The sequence below is a fragment of the Ambystoma mexicanum genome, chromosome 6q (assembly GCF_040938575.1).
Source record: "Ambystoma mexicanum isolate Mex_15411 chromosome 6q, UKY_AmexF1_1, whole genome shotgun sequence".
Lineage (NCBI taxonomy): Eukaryota > Metazoa > Chordata > Amphibia > Caudata > Ambystomatidae > Ambystoma > Ambystoma mexicanum.
The window spans coordinates 654,503,145-654,524,001 of NC_090937.1; the positions used below are offsets into that span (position 1 = coordinate 654,503,145).

Sequence of the window (20,857 nt, forward strand, 5' to 3'; positions counted from 1 at the left end):
ATTCCTCACATAATCAGGAGGTTGAGAAGGTTCAGGAAAAACATGATCCTAATTGCCCCAAATTGGGCCAGGAGAATGTGGTACCCGGACCTTCTGGACATGTCCATCTGCCCTCCAATGTGTCTTCCACAAAGAGAGGACCTTCTCTCGCGAGAGGAGGGTCGGGTTCTCCATCCAGAGGTCAAGACTCTCAACCTTCACGCTTGGTTTCTGAAAGGCTGAGATACAAGGATTGGGACCTCATGGAGGACATAATGGAGGTGTTGCTTCGGCCAGAAGGCCAGCAACAAAATCTTTGTATCGTTGCTGTTGGAATAGGTTTTGCGACTGATCCAGAGAAATTAATGTTGATCCTTTTCAGTGTAAAACTCTGGATGTGTTATCCTTTTTGCTTTCATTAGCAGATAAAGGTCTTAAGGTTGGCACCATTATGGGCTACTTAGCAGCGTTATCAATCTTTAAGCGCTCATCAGAAGAATGCTCCTATTTCAAAATCCCATTGGTGACTCCATTTCTAAAAGGGCTTACAAATGTGTTACCTCAATCTCCTTTTCAGTTTCTGGTTTGGGACCTTAACCTGGTTTTGAAAATGTGTGCCCCACTTTAACCTTTTCACACATGTCCGTTAAGGTTGTTAACCTTTAAAACAATACTTTTGGTTGCTATAACATCAGCCTGAAGAGTGAGCGAATTGAAGGTACTTTCTTCCAAACCACACTTTACTATATTCCACAGGGACAAGGTTGTATTGAGGGTAAAACCCTCCTTCTTGCCTAAGGTAGTCTCAGACTTTCATTTAAGTCAGAAGATTGTGCTACCGGCTTTCTATCCTTCACATCATCTTGGTAAGGAAGAGGAAAGGCTCCATAGGTTGGACCCTAGGAGAGCGTTAAGCTTCGACATCTCCAGAATGTCAAAATTGAGAGTGGACGACCAGCTTTCTGTCGGATATACAGGACACAAACTAGGTTTGTCTAGATGGATCATTCTCACCATATCTGAATCCTACAGGCTGGCAGGAAAAGACCCTCCTGAGGGTTTACAAGCTCATTCCCCCAGGGGCATGGCTACACCGACAGCCCTTCAAAGGGGTGTCCCTATTAAGAACATATGTGATGCTGCAACGTGATATGATAGGTTATTTATAACGCGCTTAACACCCAGAGGTTTCTAAGCGCGGAACCGGGGATCGAACCTGTGTTGCTTCCAAAGACAAGCACGTTGCCGCTGAGCTATCCTCCCGAGACATTGTGGTCCTGAGACAACGTGGTCATCAATACACACGTTTACAAAGCATTATTCTCTGGATGCTTCCCATGCTCAAGATGTCGCTTTTGGTAAGGCAGTGCTTTCCTCTGCCCTGTAAAATTCTAAATATATACATTCTACACTCTCGTTCAATCATGGATATTGCTTTGGTAGTTTGTCAAAGATGAAAAATACGTTGGAGGACACAATCCATTCTAAGAACAAGCTACTTACCCCTGGTAACGTTCTTTCGACTGGATGTTCCTCCAACATATTCATTACCCTCCCAACCTACCCCTCTGTAGAATTTCCCATGCTATTACAGCTTTCATTCCACCAAGGCTGAGTGCTGTCATGCCCGTATTTATGGGCATATGGGCTACACGAAAAGGGGAAAAACAGAACTGAGGCCAATGGGTGCAGCGCGTGTTACATATAACCTCTGATTACATCACCCTCGACAAGGGCCTTCAAGGGACATTGACTCGACGCAATCGTCGTAGGGCGCCCTCTGCCAAAAAAGAAATTCCAAAGCAGCCGAAGCTAGACATTACTTGACAAAGATGAGGAATACGTTGGAGGAATATCCAGTCGAAAGAACGTTACCTGGGGTAAGTAACTTGTTCTTCTTGATGACAATTTTCAATGTATTGTGCTGTGCCTTCGTTATAGTTGAAGTGACAGAATTAGAAGCCAATGCATTTGGGACTTTGCATGCATCGTCAAGGGCTAGCACTGTCTGCTGAGGCACTTGGATCACTTGGTGGATTACACCTGTCGGGAATAGATCCTGTGCCAAAGTGCATTCAACAGAGATAGGTTTCTGGTATTATTCAGGAGAATATCTGCTCCTATGGCGCCTCAGTGTTCGATTGCCTAGGGCATTACCTCTAGTGATCCCGATGGGCAAATAAAGTAGGTCTTGTTTGCAGAGAAAATTGATTTTGTTCTTAGAAGAATAGGAGCATGTTCCTCAATTTGGTTGTTGAGATCGCTGCTCATGTTTATATTAGAAGTAGTAAGCCATATCTCTGTAGGAATTCATTAAGACACACTGCACATCAAGTGACATGAGGCAGGACTTTTCTAAGGTACTGGATAGGCATCATAGGCCTCCATGCATTCCAGTTATTAAACAATCGCTCTAGGATATGTAGAATCAAACAACAATACTTACACCATGGATGGCTGTCTGATGAGGTCCGAGATCTGCTTGGAAAGCTGATGAGAACTCCTCACCATCATGCTGTGCAAAGTGGCAGGGTGCTGAGGGATGTTGATACTAATAGCCCCTACTTTGAAGACTGCAGCATTGTTGGTTTTCAGCCCTCTCTGTGCACTATAGAGAGCCTGTGATTTGGCAATGCTGCATTTGACAACCGTTCTGAAACGAGAAGTGCAACATTTTTTAAGAATGGTATTCAGCACAACAGCAAAACAATTAGAGCAGAATTCCAACTGCTCAAACACTATGTAGCAACATTTATTTTACACAGATGTATTACCACAAGACTGAAGCATGCCATCTATTATCACATTGACAACATGACACATGCTATTCAAGAAACACTTGTTATTACCATTTAGAGTAAGACCAACATGTACCACACTACAGCAAGCATGCATGGGTGACAGTTGCAAATGTAAAAATAAATGGTTTCATCGCATGCATTTATCACATGACACTGTACATATACAAGGATCAATGGATTGGTCGATATGTTCCTTAGTATTGCATGTATTCTATGGCCTGCAGACAATGTAAAATGACCAGTGGAAGGTCTTTTTAAACTGCAGTCCATCAATCTATGCAGTTGCGGAAATCCATGCTAGTGCTTTCATAATGTTTGACTTCAAAAAGGAAATGCTCAGTTCATGTCAATCTACTTCATAAAGCTCTCTGCAGTTATGTATTGACAAGAGAATGTGCCACTGGCATTGCTAAGCTCTGCTAGTAAATTTCTTCTCAGTGAGGAATGCATCCATCAGCCACCTCAACAACCATGCCAGAAACTTGGTCCTGGAAGCGAATGTCAATTTGATTCAGGCCCCTGCCTAAATGCACAGTTCAATGAGATTAACTGATATAATAGGTGAGTGATAACCGCACAGTAGGATACATGCACCACTACACTTAATCAATAGCTACAAATACAATGGAAGTGAAAGGCTCAGGCTACGCTCAATAAAAGCAAACATCAAGTGCTGTAAAATTAACCTTAGAGATCAGTATTTGTGTTTGTAATTGGAGGAACGGTGGGGTGCCAAGAGAAGTTAGCCTGGGCAGTTGATCTTCTGCTAGGCTCAGAATAAAAGGGCAAAGCAAAATGAACTTTACAGAAAAGCGTTTCCCGATTTTAAGGAAGCTTTTAGACAAGAAATCCAGAAGACTACAGTTTGTAATACCACTCAAAGTGAGGTTTTTATTACCTACATTATTCGACAAGTAATGGTTCCTTTTGTTCCAATTAATCACTGTTAGCCCCAAAATAATACATCATCTTCTGTAAGGTTTGTGAAAGACCTGACGCCTCTGGTACTGAAGTTGCACACACTTCAAAGTATACAGGATCACAGAGAGAAGGCCAGGTAATGTAACATTAAAACGTGATATTACTATACATAATGACCTCTACCAGAGATTTGTATTGCAACTCTTTCCCTCAATTTAATATCCAAGACAGCAAGCATGAGAAAAAAGAAATAAAAAAGGATACAGTGGGGGCATGCAAGGAGTAATCCGAAGCATGTAGATAGTACCACCTCTGCTGCGAATAAATCCCTGGAATGAAGAACTGCAAGCAAGTCAGTGCATATGGATTCCAGGATGTGCACACGGAATAGGCCAGCACTACATTCAGGAGGATGGGTCCCAGAGGTCCTTATTAGGAGTATGAGAAGACATTTTGAAGAACTGCACTTCTTTATCTGGCATTTCACCAGGTATTATCAGCCACACATTAGTACATACATAATGTGTGATAGGCTGGCTTACATTTACTACCCTCAATCCAACAAAATATTTCATGAACATACCAGTCATAGCTGAGAACCTAGTTTAGTGTTCATCACAGACTAGTTTAGTGTTCATCACAGATGATGGTTCTGGAACCTCTGCATAAACTCTTCTATATCCAGGGCGATAGTGCATATTTCTGTATGGCAGTAGCCGGGAGAGCTTTGTGTCTTGATTTATTCTAGATAAAGGCAGCAGGTTGATCTACGAGGCAGGGAGTAAGAATTGTATGTAAAACACAATACCACCATCAGTAAAAGGTGAGGTATTTGTTCTGAAAATGTATTCCCCACAAGTGTAATAAAGGTCTGCAGAGAACGCATACATCTAGTGACTGTTATAGAATAAGTGACAGCTATTGATAGACGTTAGATTCAGAGGTTTTTAGTGAAAATGTAAAAATGGGAAGAAAGTGTGATTTTCTCACACCCCACGAGACAGAGGCTTCACGTAGGAACATAGCCTTAATGGGAGGAAGAGAGTTTGCCCTTTCATTGCATGTATAACTGATTGCAGTGATTGCACAGTCATTCCTACTCTTATTACCATGAAGTGGACAGAATTAATCTTTAGACCGAGTCATGCCAAATAAACACAAAAAACACTGGAATTAATATGATTTTGTAGGACAACACAATAATTATTTCTGCATGAGACCTGCACCAAAAATCACTTCATTTGTACCTGCAAGTCTTCCCCAATGTGAGTATCTCTTAAATCAAATATTCCATTCATTAATTCTCCTAAAAACACCAAATGCTCAACTTAACCTTTTAGATGCAATAGTCAAAAGTGTGGCTGAAAAAACATTTATATAAACCACACAAGGGTTTTCCAATAATCAAAAGTACCAAGAGCACATTAACCTACAGATTTAATTTAATATCCAGTAGACACACAAGATGAAGAAACACCTGTTAGACTGGACCAAAGTTACCATATTATTCATGGAATAGTATCAAGATGAAGGTAGGTAGGATCAAATTATCTGAAATGTGCTTCATCCCACTTAAGGCAGTGTTTAAACTTAAATGGGAGCAAGAAACAAAAGACAACAAATCAGCGATAAAATCCACTGACTCAAAATCTAGAAGGCTGTTGAGTTTATTCAACCAACAGAGAAAAGGAGAAGTGAGTGAGCAACTATATGGCTGGGAAACCATATTCTAATAACTTTCAATATGTAGGTAAGTAGGCTTCTTGTAAAAACATTAACACATTTCAGGCTGCTACAAAGCACTGTAGGGGAAGGAGTATGAGAAGGTGGGGTAGGATGGAAGGGAAATCATGGGGGTTGCAATGAAAAGAAGTAGGGGCTGACAGTGAGCTGGATTTTGTAAAGCACAATGAGAGAGGGCATGGTACAGAGAGAGAAGGTCTCTCACTCTATCTCCATCATTAGCCCAGATAGACCCTCCCTGCTCTAAAGCTCTCTCTGTGAAGGGTACATTTACTAGAGTCCAGTGCTCTAGTGAGTTCAAGGAAGGAAGAACTGTGAGCTCTAGCCAGTCTGCATTCCTGAAGAGGGGCTTCCGGGAGGGTGGGAACATCTGGGTAGATGGAGGGAGGCATGTGTAAGGGACATGCTTTAGTCTTCTCCTAGCTCAGGGCAGGCAGGCCTATGCTCCAGATCCCACTACCTGACTTTAGGCTGCTTGGATGACTCTGCTGTAGAGTTTCCATTGGAGAACTGTGGTCCTGTGGTCGCATTTGGCATGTGTGGCGAATGTAAGGTGCAGAAGCCTACCATTTCAGTTCAGGATTAGAATGTGGCCCTGCAAGGGTGGGGCAGCAAACAGAGAATGTTTCTGAACTTGAGAGTTACTGAGCCTGCTACTTGTAAGTGGAAAGTAGGATGACACTGTATATGGTTGGAAACGAAGGGAGCGGCAATGAGAACTATTTGACTAAAAATAAGGTAATCTAATGGAACGTTTTTAACATAACCACCAATCTCTACCGCAAACAAACTGTCCAATTCAAGCTGCCTATTTAATTCATATGCCTAATGTCGTAATATGAAAACCAGGTAGGGCTACAATGACCAAACTGTCTCCTGGAATGTTCATCTAAACCAAATATTCATGAAACGTCCAAGGCTTTTACAGTAATAGAGGCGCATTAGAACAAGAAATTCCCACAATGTTCATTTGGCTGAACACATGTATGCATGACTTTACTGGTTGCTTATTTGAGGACTGTTGTATTGGACATATGAAGTGTACGGTTGAGCATTGCAAGTACTCTAACAAAAGAGTCAACATGCTACTGTCCAGCAGAAGGTTAATAACAACAACCCCATTAAACATCATTGTGACATACAGAAACTCTTGTTTGGCTGTGCTCGTAGGAGATGTAGGAATATCCTCCAGCCTACAGGTGACGATTGAAGAGGAAGGAAGAAAACAAAAAGAAAGTAAATAAAGAATGAAACCATGCCAAAAAGTCAGAAATTCACAGTATTTGCAGAAGTCTATCAACATATCATAGTTAGGCCTTTTTTTTTAGCTTGTGCACAACTGCTCTTTTCTATATATCAAAAACGGAATTGCATAGAAAAATAGAGAACAGCAGTTTAAAGAAGCAATTTGTGACTGCTACATTTATGAATATGCCACTTACTGTAAATGGAGAGAATTACCTGTCTCATGCTTGATATTAAAACCATGAAAAAACTGCTTAATTACCGAATGCATGGTGGAATGGAACAGGGACTGTGTATTTTGGTGGTGTTTAGAGTACATTACGCTCAATTAATATGTTAGAAGTGAGAATGCCACACAGAGAAATTACTTACCAGTAATGTTCTTTCTATGTGTATCTTTCCCACAGATTCCTCATCTTGAGAAATAGCTATCCAGCCTCAGCTGCTCGGAAAACTTTTTGGCAGGTGGCGTTGTGCTGCTCGATACCGTTGTCGGTGACTATCGTATATGGCCATGCCACTCATCGACAACGGACTTGGCGTAGAGCAACGTATAAAAGGATGCACTATGCCCCCTCACCTCAGTTCCACACTTTTTCTCCCCTAGGCTCAGCCTGCGAGAGGGAACATGCCCTAATGTGGAAAGGCAGAAGCAACCATTGCTTGCTTACCTTTTTCTTCCATATTTGACGATTCGCTGGGTGTCGTTGCTTCTCCCCTTGGGGGAGCCCTTTCCCATGGGGCCAAGGAGGTGAGGCCGCTACCCGATAGTAACCCTGGGGGTGGTATAATGCAGGAGGGTCTCATGGGGAGGCACTCCCCCATGGGGATGGGAGCGACCATCTTGGGTAGAGCCCTTATGAGAACATCAAGCTCCCACATCCTCTAACCTCTCCTTCCCGTGGTAACCTCTTTGTAGACTGTGGACCTATGTACTGTTATAAGGCAGAATACCTCAAGGTTCTGGAAACTGCCGAGACGAAGAAGAACATCAGGAACCTAGGTAATCCAAGTACTGGGACGAGTTGGCCCTGTGGAGCAATAAAGATGTAACATGTGAAAGAGCAGGACTTATACAATGGGCCCAGACACTGCTGGCAACATTGTATAAACATCGACAATGGACTAAGCACGTGGTTTCGAGCAGCTGTGGAAGACAGCAGCTGTGCTGAGCAGCAAACGCGGGAGAGACAAACCTGCGTCGCTGATCTGGAGGGAGAGAACAGACCGCCATGTCTGATGATCGGGAGGTCTGCAGGAGCAGACCGGTGCCCAGCAGCGCTGAGAGGAGGAAGGAACACAAAAGGCAGCCAGGAACGCCGTTGCACAGCCGTAGGGGAAGTAAGATTCCGGAAAAGCTAAAATGTTTGCCTGCCATCCCAGGAAGCCCTGTAGATGTGCCTAACCCCTCAACAATGTAAAAGGTGGCATGGAAGACCCGAAGGAGACACATGGCGGCCTATGCAGAGGACGCATGCAGTTGTCCCTAGGCCCCTTTGGAACCATGACACTTGGGTGGCACGACAGGGGTAGAAATCCTACAAACCTTTTCCTCCTCATTGCAGTGGTGAAAGGTAGCCCGTTGATCACCAGGAAAGGGTTGAGGACCCCGAGTACCTTAAAAAGAACTCAAGAGGGAAAGTCCCTCACGACAGAGGCAGGGATAAAGCCAATGATAGCCAAAGGAGGGACAAGGACCCTAAACAAGATACGAGTCATCTTCCTTGTGGTACTACCTGGCAGGAAAGTGAACCAAGTGGGCCAGGTCAAAGAAGAGAAGACACAGTTGCAGACCCTCCTAACATTTGGGTTGGTTGTTGTGAAACCTATTGAAAAGACCACCAGGAGAAGGGAGCCATTCTCCCGGACTGGCAGTAAGGTCCAATAGGGTGGGGGAAGGGTGTGATTCCCCAGGACAATCTGAGACTGTATGTCAGGGAAGGGAGACATTATCCTGGTCTGCCAAGTATTGAGTGAAACTTTACTGGCCTGGGGAAGGGAGTCACTCCCCTGGGCTATCTGTGACTGGACATCAGGAGAAGGGAGGCATTCTCCTTGGAACTGATTCAAATCGACCAAGAACCAGAACTCAGGAGAAGGGAGTCATTCTCCTGGGACTAGAACAATACTGCCGTATTCTTTAGTTTCCAGTGTAAGGGACATGAGTAAGGTTTTCTTGACACAGGGCGGTGGACTCTTTTACATTGACAGACATTCTGACAGTAAACCGGGTTCTTTAGTTGAGGCAGGGAACCCCCTCTAAGGAATAGGCATAGATTGGCTTTCTCTTGCTTTCTTGTTTAAAAAAAAGTCTTTAGCCACAAAAATTTCCACCTTTGTGTCAGCTTCCTCCTTCTGCACCCGTACACATATTTCAAACTTTGAAACACAACCATAAGAACTAGGGCAGTCTTGTCAGCCAACTGCTGATGCCCCAAACGTAGCACTCTGCTCCTCATGTCATCGCAGACAGAAATGTGACTACAGAAAGCGATTAAGACTATGGACTTCCAAGTGGGGTAGGCTGGGAAGGCGATGAGGAATCTGTGGGAGAAGAATCCATATAAAGAGCATTACTGGTAAGTCATTTCTCCTTTAATGGATTGCATTCTCCCACAGATTGCTCATTTTGATCGACTCCCAAAGCAGTAACCATGCTGGAGGATGGTTGGAAGTCACACCAAAAAACTATGGAGGACTGCTCCACCGAAGCGCGTGTCTGCTTCATGGGCGAAGTCCAAGCTGTAATGACTTGCAAACGTGTGCAGAGAATACACGTTGCTGCGCAGCAAATGTCTTTAACCAACACTCCCCTCTGAAGAGGCAAGGAGCCCCTAAGCCCTGCTACAACCTCCTTACACACGGTCCCGGTGGCATTCAGAAATATATAGCACTATCCAGCGCAAGATAGTTTACTTAGTAACTGCTTGCCCCAACCTGGATTGTGAAAAAGCAACAAACAACTGGTCATCCTTTCTGGAAGAGCTCTTTCTAGCCAGGTAAACACTCAGCGCCCTCTGGGGATCCAATCTGTAGAGCCTCTCCTCATTCTCTGAAGGATGGGATGGAGGGTAAAACGCTGGTAGGTCTATGCTCTAGCCCAGATGAAATTCTGACATCACTGTTGGCAAAAACATAGGGCGCACTTTCAGGGAGACAAAAACCATTAGAAAGAGGCTTTACTAAAGAGTGCGTGCATGTCACCGACCCTTCTAGCAGACGTGATTGCCTCAATGTGACGCATCTGATGGGAGCTGAATGCAAAGGCTCAAACGGAGCCGCCATCAGAAAGGTGAGACCAGGTTCAGATCCCAATCCATAACTACAAAAAGTGAAGGAAGGAAAGAATTAACAAGTCTCTTAAAAAACTGGGCCACTACAGGGATGGTAAAGAAGCAACCTTGTTCTGGGTCCTTGCAAAAAGGGTCAGAGCCACCAGATACCCCTTGACTGTGCCCACTTGCACCCCGATTTGGCTAAGGCAAACAAAACCGCCATCACTGAGGAGGCAGGACACAACATGGGGTCCACTCCTTTCGCCTTGCACCAAGTCACAAACCTTCTCCATCTGTTCATGTTCTAAATGCAACCAACAGCACCTCTTCATTGACGTCCCTGTCTCCGTACCTCAGCCTCTCAAGAGCCAAGCATACATGTTGAAAGGGTCTGGGTTTGGTGAAGCACATTGCCTCCCAACTGTGACAAGAGGTCCTGCCTCTGAGGAAGCCAGAGAGGTGGGCATACAGCCAGTTCCAGCAGATCTGGGTACTACATCCTCCTCATCCAGTCCGGGGCAATCAGGATCAGGTGAGCCCTGAATCTCTGCAAACCCCGGAGAACTCCAGGGATGACTGGTATTGGTGGGAACGCATAATGGAGGTTGAAGACCCACTCCACTAAAAATCTGTTCCCCTATTCGCCCTGGAGGGAAATTCCGTCGAACATAACTGCTTGCACTTCATGTTGTCCACTGTCGCAAACAGAACCACCGTCGGGGTGCCCAGCCGGGCGAAGATCTCCGAAGTTACCTACGGCTATAGCTCCTGCTCGTAGGAGAATGAGCTCTGCCACCTCAGAGTGTCTCCACTCCTGCCAAAAGAGCTGCAGAGTGCAGGTACGTGGCTCGCGTGCGAGTGTTTTCTCCCAGAGCGGGCTGTCCGTGTACAAGTGTTCGTGCAGGAAAAGAGGGTGGGGGGGTCGAGTTTCTAAATATCCCATCAAGTAGGATGGGGAGAAAGTGTTACAGGGAGAGGGACACCGAGTCTCATCCGGTGTCCCACTCCCACTCCCCGAAGACCCCTCACCCAGGTGATCCTCCCGCACTGGTCCACCCCCAGGGTCTGGATCCAAAGGCGATGACTGTGCCCTGGCCACCTGAGAGAGAGATCCGCAGGGACTAGCGGGTGAGATACCTTCTGGTTTCTCACATACCCCTGTCGAAGAAATTCCGAGCACCTGACGCTGGATAGCTATCACAATGAGGAATCTGTGGGAGAATGCAATCCATTGAAACAAAGGTTTGACCACTATACCTCAAGCAAAGTCATACGATATTTGTGTAAAGTTTGCTATTTTAGGTGATTGTATAGGTTCATGATAACATTTATTCCATACTTTTTCTGTACCTTTAATGAATCCCAAATAACAATGACAAATAAAGAGTTGGTATGGCTATGGAAGCTTTGTTTTTTTCTAGTGTAGGATTTGTCTACGGTATACATACTATTTTTGTGCCATTAGAGTGATTATGGTAATAAGTATATGCCAAGGGGGTTAGATAACATATGGACAATCAGAACAAAAAGAGTTCCCACTTAATCTCTTTAAAATGGCATCCATGCTTCTTTTGGAGGAACAAATTACTTTGTACTCAGTAGCGTTCTTTCTGATGACTATATCCTTCGTCCTACAGATACTTCATCTTAGATATACATATATTCTCCAGACTCCGTTTGGCTTTCTAATTCTTTTCAACCACCAGGGTGCACAATGCAACCCCAATCAGCTTTACCCTTAGTCATTCGCACTCTTGAATCTGAATGATAAATCAAGTGTGGATATAGCCGGCTTCGCCAAATGACAGAGGCGAAAGTATGCTGTTCTTCTGATCGATTAATTTCTACCACAGATTCCTAATCTTAGACTTCCAAAGCAGTATAGGACCCAAAGAAGGGAAGAGAGTGAGAAACATAAGGAAACTCTGGAGCATGCACAACCAAAGCAGGCACCCTGGGCTGATTAGGAACCTAGACAGAGTTGTTTGGTGAAAGTGTGCAGGGAATTCTTTGTAGCCACATTCCAAAACAGCGACACCCCTTTACAGAGCAGAGGTAGCTGTCAAGCCTCTCGTAGAACGAGCTCAAAGATCATCAGGCACTTCTTTAACAACCAGATAGTAACATTCTGAAATTCAGAGGACAGTCCAGCTGGACATGGTTTGTCTAGTAAAGTCCCTGCAACCCTAAGCCCCAATGTAACCAATAATCAGCAGTTATCCTATCTGATGTCTCTCATCCGACATAGACATAGTAACTGAAAGCCCTGTGGGGGGTGGGAGCGAGAAACCTTCTCCACCATCTTAGAGAGATGCGGAGGAAGGTAGAGGAGAAGATGGTGGCTATTCTGGAACAAGTAAAAGTCTGACATGATCTTAGGGAGAAAGATTGGCCTCACCTTAAGTAACTTAAGTCAAGTTAGGGAAGTTTTAATAGACCGCGTCTGGAGCGCACTCACCCGACTTACGAAAGTAACAGACCAGAAAAATCAAGTTCACCAGAGTTTCAGTGCTTCACGTACATAGACTGCAACCTTACACCAACATCTCTTAGTGAGGGAATGCATAGCCACTATGCTGGGCTAAAGCAAGGAAAAAACTCAGGGCCAATCTGATTTCTTGCTGTTCAAGCACATTGCTGTTTTCCCTCATCTCCACAGGGGACCACAATCGTCTCACTGTCAAGATTGTTCAGGTGAGCACCACCACCTTTCGTGGAGGCCCATCTGTGACAATCATCAATTGAGACCAAGGGTGCCTTTGTCTCTGCGGGCCGACCACAGGAGTTTCTGTGACAGGCCCGCAGGAGGTTCTGGTCATGTCGCACTGACATGAAGATCCACAATGCCTTCAGACCCTGAAGACACAGAAAGCGGGAGGTATGACTAGACTCTTGGATTGGAAGGATTGTACCACATAGTTCCTTGAAGTAAAGGGCCTATCCGAGTGTATCCTGAATTGGCTCTATGAAGCAGTGCGGTTAGGCCACATGGGAATTCTTGAAATTAAGGGAGAAGCCTTAGCTGGGCAGCAGAGAACTAGTCTGGTGAGGGTGGGCCAATTGTTCACGCAGAAAAAGACATGAATCAAATCCCTCCTGAGACATGCAGCCATCACACTAAAAAACCTTGTGAAAAACCATTGGGCTGAGGATAGGCCGAAGCGCAGGGCCACTAAGTTCTAACACCAACCTCTGAAACGTCTTTTTTTTGGATGAATCCACACATGGAACCATCCTGAATTTGTCCCTGAGCACACACAAATGCCGGAGTTTCAGCTACATGTTGGGATGTAGGCCTGGTCTTTATATGGCAACAAGAAATAAAGGGAGTCTCCAAGTTCTATGGTGTTTATTTAGCGCTCCTATGCATCCGGGCCTCTCTTTTTAGCGCTTGACAAATAAAAAAAAATATATATAGTGGCCTTCACTGGGAGTTGTCGACCCTCCTGCAAGGAAGAACGAGAAGGGGGATGATCGGTGGGTGGAGAAGGAAAGAGTCAGTAACTTGGGGGCATGCCTGTAACGTCAAGGCATCAGAGGTGGTGTACTGCCACTCTTAGGAAAAAGGACATTCCCTCATGGACAAACAGGGACAATGCCCACATTAAAGCAGCTTTGTACCAGAGGTTGCCTAAGTCAACATAGAGGCAGCAACATTTTCCCTCTGGGCATGCCTGCCTCTACCTTTGTAAAGAAAGCACTGCTTTGTCTGTCTGTCCGAGGTAACTTTACCTATGCATTGGTGGAAAAGGAGTGAAAGGGCCTGAGAGACCAGCCCCTGGAGGATGAGAAGGAGACAGCATGTTTTCGCATGGCTAAGCACAAGGATTTGCCCATGGCTTGAAGGTTTAAACTTTTCAAAGGACTCATCAGCATTGGAAGCAAAAAGGTTATCACAGGAAAAGGGCAGTTTGGCCTCAATGGCTGTGGCCAACTTCGACGTTCTGAACTAGGCATGCCTACATAGTACTGTCCCTATACCAATGGCTGAGCAAGACAATGAGCCAAGGTCATGGCTGACTGTAAGATTTGCTTATCCATCTCCTTACCATACTCAAACAGAGGTCAAACCCTCCATCTCTGGCATGGGCACATTTTTGCAGCCTCCGAGATGAGTGTAGGTAGAGTTCACAGGCCATAAAGGCAGGATGTCAGATGCAAAAACCTTGTGAACCATGCCAACAGGTTTTTTGCTCTCCAAGGGCAAAGAGGGAAAGGTAGCTGACTTTGACCCTATAGCGGAGGCCAGAAATACCAGATCCATGGGAGCCGGGCACAACGTTCAAACAAAATCCCAGTAAATAGCGTGAGCCGAGGCATCTTCAACCATTCCATCTTGGAAGAACCACCAACAACTGGGCTAAATAGAAGGAGGGTCTCCTTCAGAGGACCATGATCCAAAATGTCAGAGTGAGGCACTCAAACATGTCCTCGGCCTTAGTTATCTCTCAAAAGGAACATTGGTTTCCCATAAGCTGAGGCTTGCATGAGGTCCAGCTCAGGAAAGAAAGTCAACCCACTGACATCCATCAAATCAGAACTCCTTCACATCTGTAAAGTTTTTCTGGGAAGTCCTCCAGATCCCCAGTGTGCAATGCTTGCAGCCCTTATGGGACAAGGTCAAACTTTGCATCCAAGATCTGGCCTATCTTTTGGAAAAACTGTGAGCTAGAAGCCTGAGCAAAGTGACACAGGCCACAGTCACGGTCGCAGAAGCCCAACCTCGATGAGAGCAGGCAGAGCTGAGAGTAGGCTCCAAGAGCGGGTCTGGAACTGAGCCGGCAAGCGTATGGTTGAGGCATGACGAGGTGCTCTACCGGCCTTAGAGGCCCAATGGCCATGACTATGTAACATTCGGCAAGGGTGAAGCAGCTGGGACTTGGCAAGATGCCAAACAACTAAGACATGAATTCCTTCCACTGTTCTGGAGTGGAGGAGCTGGTGGGACACTCAGTCTGTTTTTTTGCTGGTGATTCCTCTGCAATATGTTCATCATCTTCTATGGAACGAGACTGACAGTGCCACTTGGAGGACGATGAGTGCAGTTTGAAAAAAATGCTGGGGGAGCAGGTACTCTTCACCCTTCTTGGGTACGTGAGCCTTTCTGGCAGAAGTAGCATATAGAAAAAAGGCTCCACACATATCAGCCTTGATGTCACATCCAGTGTGGAGGGTACCAAAAATGCCAGGCAGGGCTGATCAGAGCTGCAGTGTGCCCCTGGCGGCTGGAAACATTTCGAAGCCAGACTGAGCTATATAAAATAGCTACAATGAAGCATTTGTGGGAGGAAGGAATTCATTAAAAACTGAAAAACACTGAAAGATGCAAAACAAATCATCATTATTCTAGAATAGCCTCTAAAATCGGTCTAGAACAAGTATGTTTAAAATTGTACTACAGATTAATACGCAAAGAACAAAATATTTGCCAAAACACTGTTCCTTTCTTGATTTATAGACCTAGAATCTGTTTCTTCTTTTTTATTTTTTTAAATGAAGAACACATATGTTCATGAAATGTAGCGATTAAATTTAATAGTTGGTGAAGATCTATATAGATTACAATATATGACAAGGTCAGTTCCCTGAACTTGTCAAAAGGGGATAAGAATCCCAGCCTGGGGTGGGAGGCCTACCAAAAGGAATCCAGAGCCAGTCCTAACCCAAGCAGGACAGTGGCAGTTAGGAGGACCTCAATTCCTGTCCCCTCCCCATTTGCCAGTTTGTTTATGTGCCGTACCCATTTTCATCATTACATGCCAATGACTCCAAATGCTGGCCAAGTTTTTTCATTTCTTTCCTGGAATGATGCAGACTTGGGAGATAACCCGAAAGAAGCAATCACTAGCACTCCGCACAAAAGCGTTCTTGAACCCAGCTGGAGAGTCGGCAGGGGAAGAACCAGAGGCTCCACACACCTGCATGGACTCTGGTACAAGAAGGACCTAAGCAGTGCCTGAGGAAAGAAAAACAGCATGAAGAGCTGGAGCTTCCATGCGGCTGTGGCTTAAGCCGCGCACCACTTGCCACCCTCAGCTAGCCCGGTAAGGAGCCCAGTGAGGATCCCCTAGACGGTTCTGCGTTGTTGGTTCGTGGCAATTTGCTTGATGCAGATTTGTTCACATTTTTTTGTATCAATATCCTCACAAATAAGACGCTGGGGAGGAACCCCTGCAATTCGCCACATCCCCCACCATAATTAAATACCTAAACCCACCCCCATGTACATTTGCGAGGAAATGTGCTACACATTTGCAAATAAATCTGCCTCAAGCAAATGTACCTGCAATGAAACAGGCATGAACACCCTAGACCACCAGGAGCAAAGGAGAAGCTGGACTTACCCTAGGGGCAGCCAGGCCAGACCCCCGTAACACGAACTGTAACACTTTACCCAAGCCACCATTAGTCTTCTTAGTGCTCCAACGTAGATAAAGGGGGTGGGGATTAACACACCACATGAAAACTTTTTTGTATGGAACACCTTTGAGACGAGGAAGCCAGGAATTGATTGGACAGGGAAAGTAGAAGAACCAGATGATAGGGAGGGGGTTAAAAGAGACCTCAGGAAGCAGGACGTTGTGGGTTGTTTAGGTGAGGCCACAGGAGGTGGAGGAGGCAGACCAAGAGACCATCAGGAAGGACAGTGGAGTGGATTGTGGAGGCGATGTTGGGAGCAGGTGAGGCATTGGTGAGAGCAGCTGGTACTGCGTTGTGAGTGTGTGTGAAACTGTGGCGAGTTTGCTCAGGTGAGGGAGTGTAGGCTGTGAAGTGCTTGTGAGAGTAAAAGAAGGGTTGTAGTGTGGACGAGGGGGTGGTAACATCAAGACTTCAAAAGAGTGATAGACATTGGAGGGACAAAAGAAGATACAAGGAATAAAAAAGCAGGATGAGTCGAAGGAAGGAGAGTAGTAAAAAGGGAACATCATGGAAATCAAATCGAGCAGTGTGTCTACGTGATGCTGAAAATGCGATAGAGAGGCAGGGCCTCCTAGTCCTTATCCTATACCTACTTAAATTGTTTGTTCTCCTTATTTCCTGCCCAGAGCAGTCCAGTTTGGACCCCTGGCAGTGCAGCTCTTCATTTTGTTCTTGGTGGACAAAGGCCCATGGGATACCCTTGGGTCACTCATGGGTAGAGGTATAACCCTGTACGTACCTCTAGTGTATGTTATTGGGCACATGTGTGTTTTGCCTAGGAATCCATTGATTCCTATGGCAGGACATGGGTATCCCAGAAATGAAGGATGCCCAGTGCCACTGCCAATTCAAGTTAACCATTGCCTATTTATTTAAATGACTTTTAATAGCAGTCAGCAGTTGGTGCCTTACAATTGCATTTAAAGGTAACAGTGGTACCACATAGAACTGTACATATATATATATATATATTAAGTTACCTGTTTAGATTTCTAGTGCAAGTGAGTCTTATTTATTTGTTTATATCTACATGACTTTTATCCTTTAAGAAAAGGACTGCATTATCACCTAACATAGGTGTGTGGACATTCCATTGTGGGGAGCTTGAGGATTCACTGTACCAAAGAACCAGCCTGCATCACCTCCCTTGAGTCTCAGCCTGGCTGCTCAACGAAACCTACCAATTCAGAGCCTTTGTTGGGCTGCTCTGTGCTCACTATATAGTGGGCAGAAGTGCTCATACCCTCCTCCAGTCTTTGCAGTCTGAAAGGCCCAATCCAATTTCCCTTTATAAAAAATTAACCACTAGAGTGTGTGGGATCAGTCTAGGATGTACCTGAGGGAGATTAGACGGATAAGATATATTGCGTTTAGGATTTACGCCTCTAGTATAAGTCAGAATCTAGACGGTAGGGGGGTCAATATTCTGCATATACTAACCTGGGGAATAGGGACACTTGGGCTAGGGAGGATTGGTGATTTCAAGACAAGACAGAGATAGGGACGGACCTAGGGCCCTGATGAGTGAGTATTTATTGAGCCATCTGTGACAAATAACTAAATTGGTTGGATAGATGTGTCAACACTGGATTCTGCAGAGCACCTGACCATCTCACATCCTGTTGGGGGCGTGTCTCTCTCTCTCTCTCTCTCTCTCTCTCTCCCCCCCCCCCCAGTTGGGTCCATACTAGAAGGCTGCATCCTTTTCCCCCCAAGCGGGTTTCTTCCTCCAGGCGGAACTCTCAGCCCAGGCAGCTCTCTCTTCACTCCAGGCAGATCTCTCCTTATATACACCTGCAGCCTTTCAACTGGCGGCAGATGTATATCCTTTGACGGACGCCAATTAGTGGGACATGCCTGACCATGCTAGTAGTGTTTCACAGACCTCAACTGCATTACTCCTAGTTGTCTCTTCTTCGTCCATGTCTCAAAAGTGGTGTGGATGTGTGTGACAGAGAGGCAGGCCGATAACCTATAAAGGTAGGGGGAGGGCAGGGTGCATTCTGATAAGGGAAGGGGGATACCATGCCTCATCTGAAGACATCCTCTCACCCCCACCCCCTCCCCAAGGACCCTACACCCAGGTGATCCTCCCTCGCATATCTACCCCCAGAGTCAGAATCCAAAATTGATGCCTTTCCCTGGCCACCTGAGAAGAGGATCCAAGGGGAGTAGATGGGAGGATACCCTCGGGTTCCTCAGATACCCTTTCCCTATGCAGGGTGAACCTGCTTGTGTCATATGGAAACCGAGAGAGAAAAATCAATGTTACCCTGATCTCAGGCTTTCTGGTGTTCCACTGGGAAACAATAGGGTTGCAGGTCCAGGAACCACTGCATAACTCGTTGATTACATTACTTAAACTGACTGATCCATACTAAAAGATAGTAGTCAGTGCTCCGTCTGAATTTGCAGCCCAGCAGATAATATTTCAGGTGGGCAACAGCCCATTTAATGGCCAATGCCTCAACTTCTATAACTGAGTAGTTCTTTTCCCTAGGAAATAATGTTCTGCTGATGTATAATATGGGGTGTTGTAGCCAGTCATGATTTTGTGAAAGGACGGCCCCTAAACCTATGAGGGAGGCATCGGTTTGCAGAATAAATTCCCTTGAGAAATCTGCTACTTTTAATATGAGGCTTGGCCATGGGCTCTGTTTGAGGGTGGTGTAACAGATCTCATCTTCCTCATTCCACCTGATCTTTTGGGGTTTTGCGTTCTTTAGTTTGTCAGTGAGTCCGGAGGTCTTGCTTGAACATTTTCAAATTAAATGGCGTTAGCATATTAACCCCAAAAAGGCCCTTAGATCGATTTTTGTTTTGGGTGTAGGGATGACAAGGACCGCCTTAACCTTTTCTAGTTGGGGTTGAACAGTACCATTACCCACGAAAAACCCTAGATATTTAACGGCAGATTGAGCCAGTTTGCATTTTCGTGGGTTTGTGGTTAGGCCTGCTTTTCTCAGTACTCGCATGGTAGTATAAAGGTGGTGCAAAGGATCTTCCCAGATTGTACTATGAATTAGAATGTCGCCTATATAGGCTCTGCAAAAATTTGAGTATGGCTGAAGAATCTTATCCATTAATCTCTGCAATGTTGCAGGAGCTCCATGTAGACTGAATGGTAATACCTTAAATTGAAACAGACCTACAGGAGTAGCAAATGCAGTTTTCTCTGTCAGGTCCATGTAGTGGGACCCACCAATAACCTATCGTAAGGTCTATATTCGAAACGTAAACTGCATCAAGCAGCCGGTCGATAAGTCGATACATGGCATTGGGTAAGCGTCAAAGGCAGATATGGCATTTACCTTTCTAAAATGGATACAAAACCTCCAACTCCCATCAGACTTTGCCACCAACATGATAGGGAAGGACCAGGGTCTAGTAGATAGTTCAATAATATTGGCAACAAGCATCTGACCTCCAACTCCCAGCAGACTTTGCCAACAACACAATAGGGGAGGACCAGTGGATAGTAGATGGCCCAATAATATTGGCGTCAAGCATCGTTTTTACTCCCTGAATAATAGGTTCTTTTCGGGATTCAGTTAGCCGGTAAGGTTTTAAATGCACCACTTTGCCTTCTGGAGTGCAGATATGGAGATAAATATCCTTCATTCTTCCTGGCTCTTCCCACAATACATCAGGAAACTGACTTATACAATCATATAGATCTTGCTTTTGGTTGTTATTAATGTCAGGTGTTATTAGGGCATTGTTGTCTGAATTCTCAAGTAACAAGACACAATGGTGGCATTAGATTCTGACGGATTTTCCTTCCACTCTTTGAGAAAGTTAATGTGGTAGACTTGGGTTTTAAGGCAGCGATCAGGTTGGGAAATGTTATAGGTGCAAGGTCCCATTTGTTCTAACACATCGTATGGTCCATGGCACTTGGATATTAGTTTGTCCTCAGAAGTGGGTAACACGAATACCTTTTGACTGATGGAAAATGACCTTTATGAAACCTTTTTTTTTATCATCGTAGGCTTTCTGTTGTTCCTGCGCCTTAACCATATGGCTATGTACCAACGATCTAACAGCAGTCATGTGCTCTTTAAGTCTAGTGGCAGTTTGGGAGCATGGTACTGGGGACTCCTCTCATTCCTCCCAGGTTTCCCTTAACATATCTAGGACATCCCGGGGTTCTGGCCCGTAAAGTAATTCGAATGGGGAGAATCCTGTGTAACCCTCAGGGGTTTTCCTAACGGCAAATAAAGCCCATGGGATCATTTGATCCCAATTTCTGCCCGTTTGTTGAACTAACTTCCGCAGTATGGTCTTTAATGTTTTGTTAAGTTTTTCTACAAGGCCATCTGTCTGTGGGTGGTGCACTGAGGTTCTCAAAGTGGTAATGTGCAACCATTTCTTTACTTCCCCTCATGAGATTTCTCATGAAGGTTGAACCTTGATAGGTCAGTATTTCCTTTGGGAACCCTCTTCGCGAGAAGAAAGGGAGCAGCTGTTTCA

General features: G+C 45.1%; 1 protein-coding gene across 11 annotated transcripts in view; it reads right to left on the reverse strand.

The window, feature by feature from the left end:
* BLTP1 (bridge-like lipid transfer protein family member 1) overlaps positions 1-20,857 on the reverse strand; it is a 2,946,455-nt gene that overhangs the window by 923,835 nt on the left and 2,001,763 nt on the right. For 9 of the 11 annotated variants that reach the window (XM_069631146.1, XM_069631151.1, XM_069631147.1 and 6 more), the window contains exons 49-50: positions 6,587-6,637; positions 2,426-2,632 (exon numbers count right to left, since the gene is read on the reverse strand). In XM_069631146.1, the coding sequence (XP_069487247.1) occupies positions 2,426-2,632; positions 6,587-6,637 (258 nt within the window). The remainder of the gene's footprint in view (positions 1-2,425; positions 2,633-6,586; positions 6,638-20,857) is intronic. The other 2 variants (XM_069631149.1, XM_069631145.1) reach the window with 1 other exon arrangement.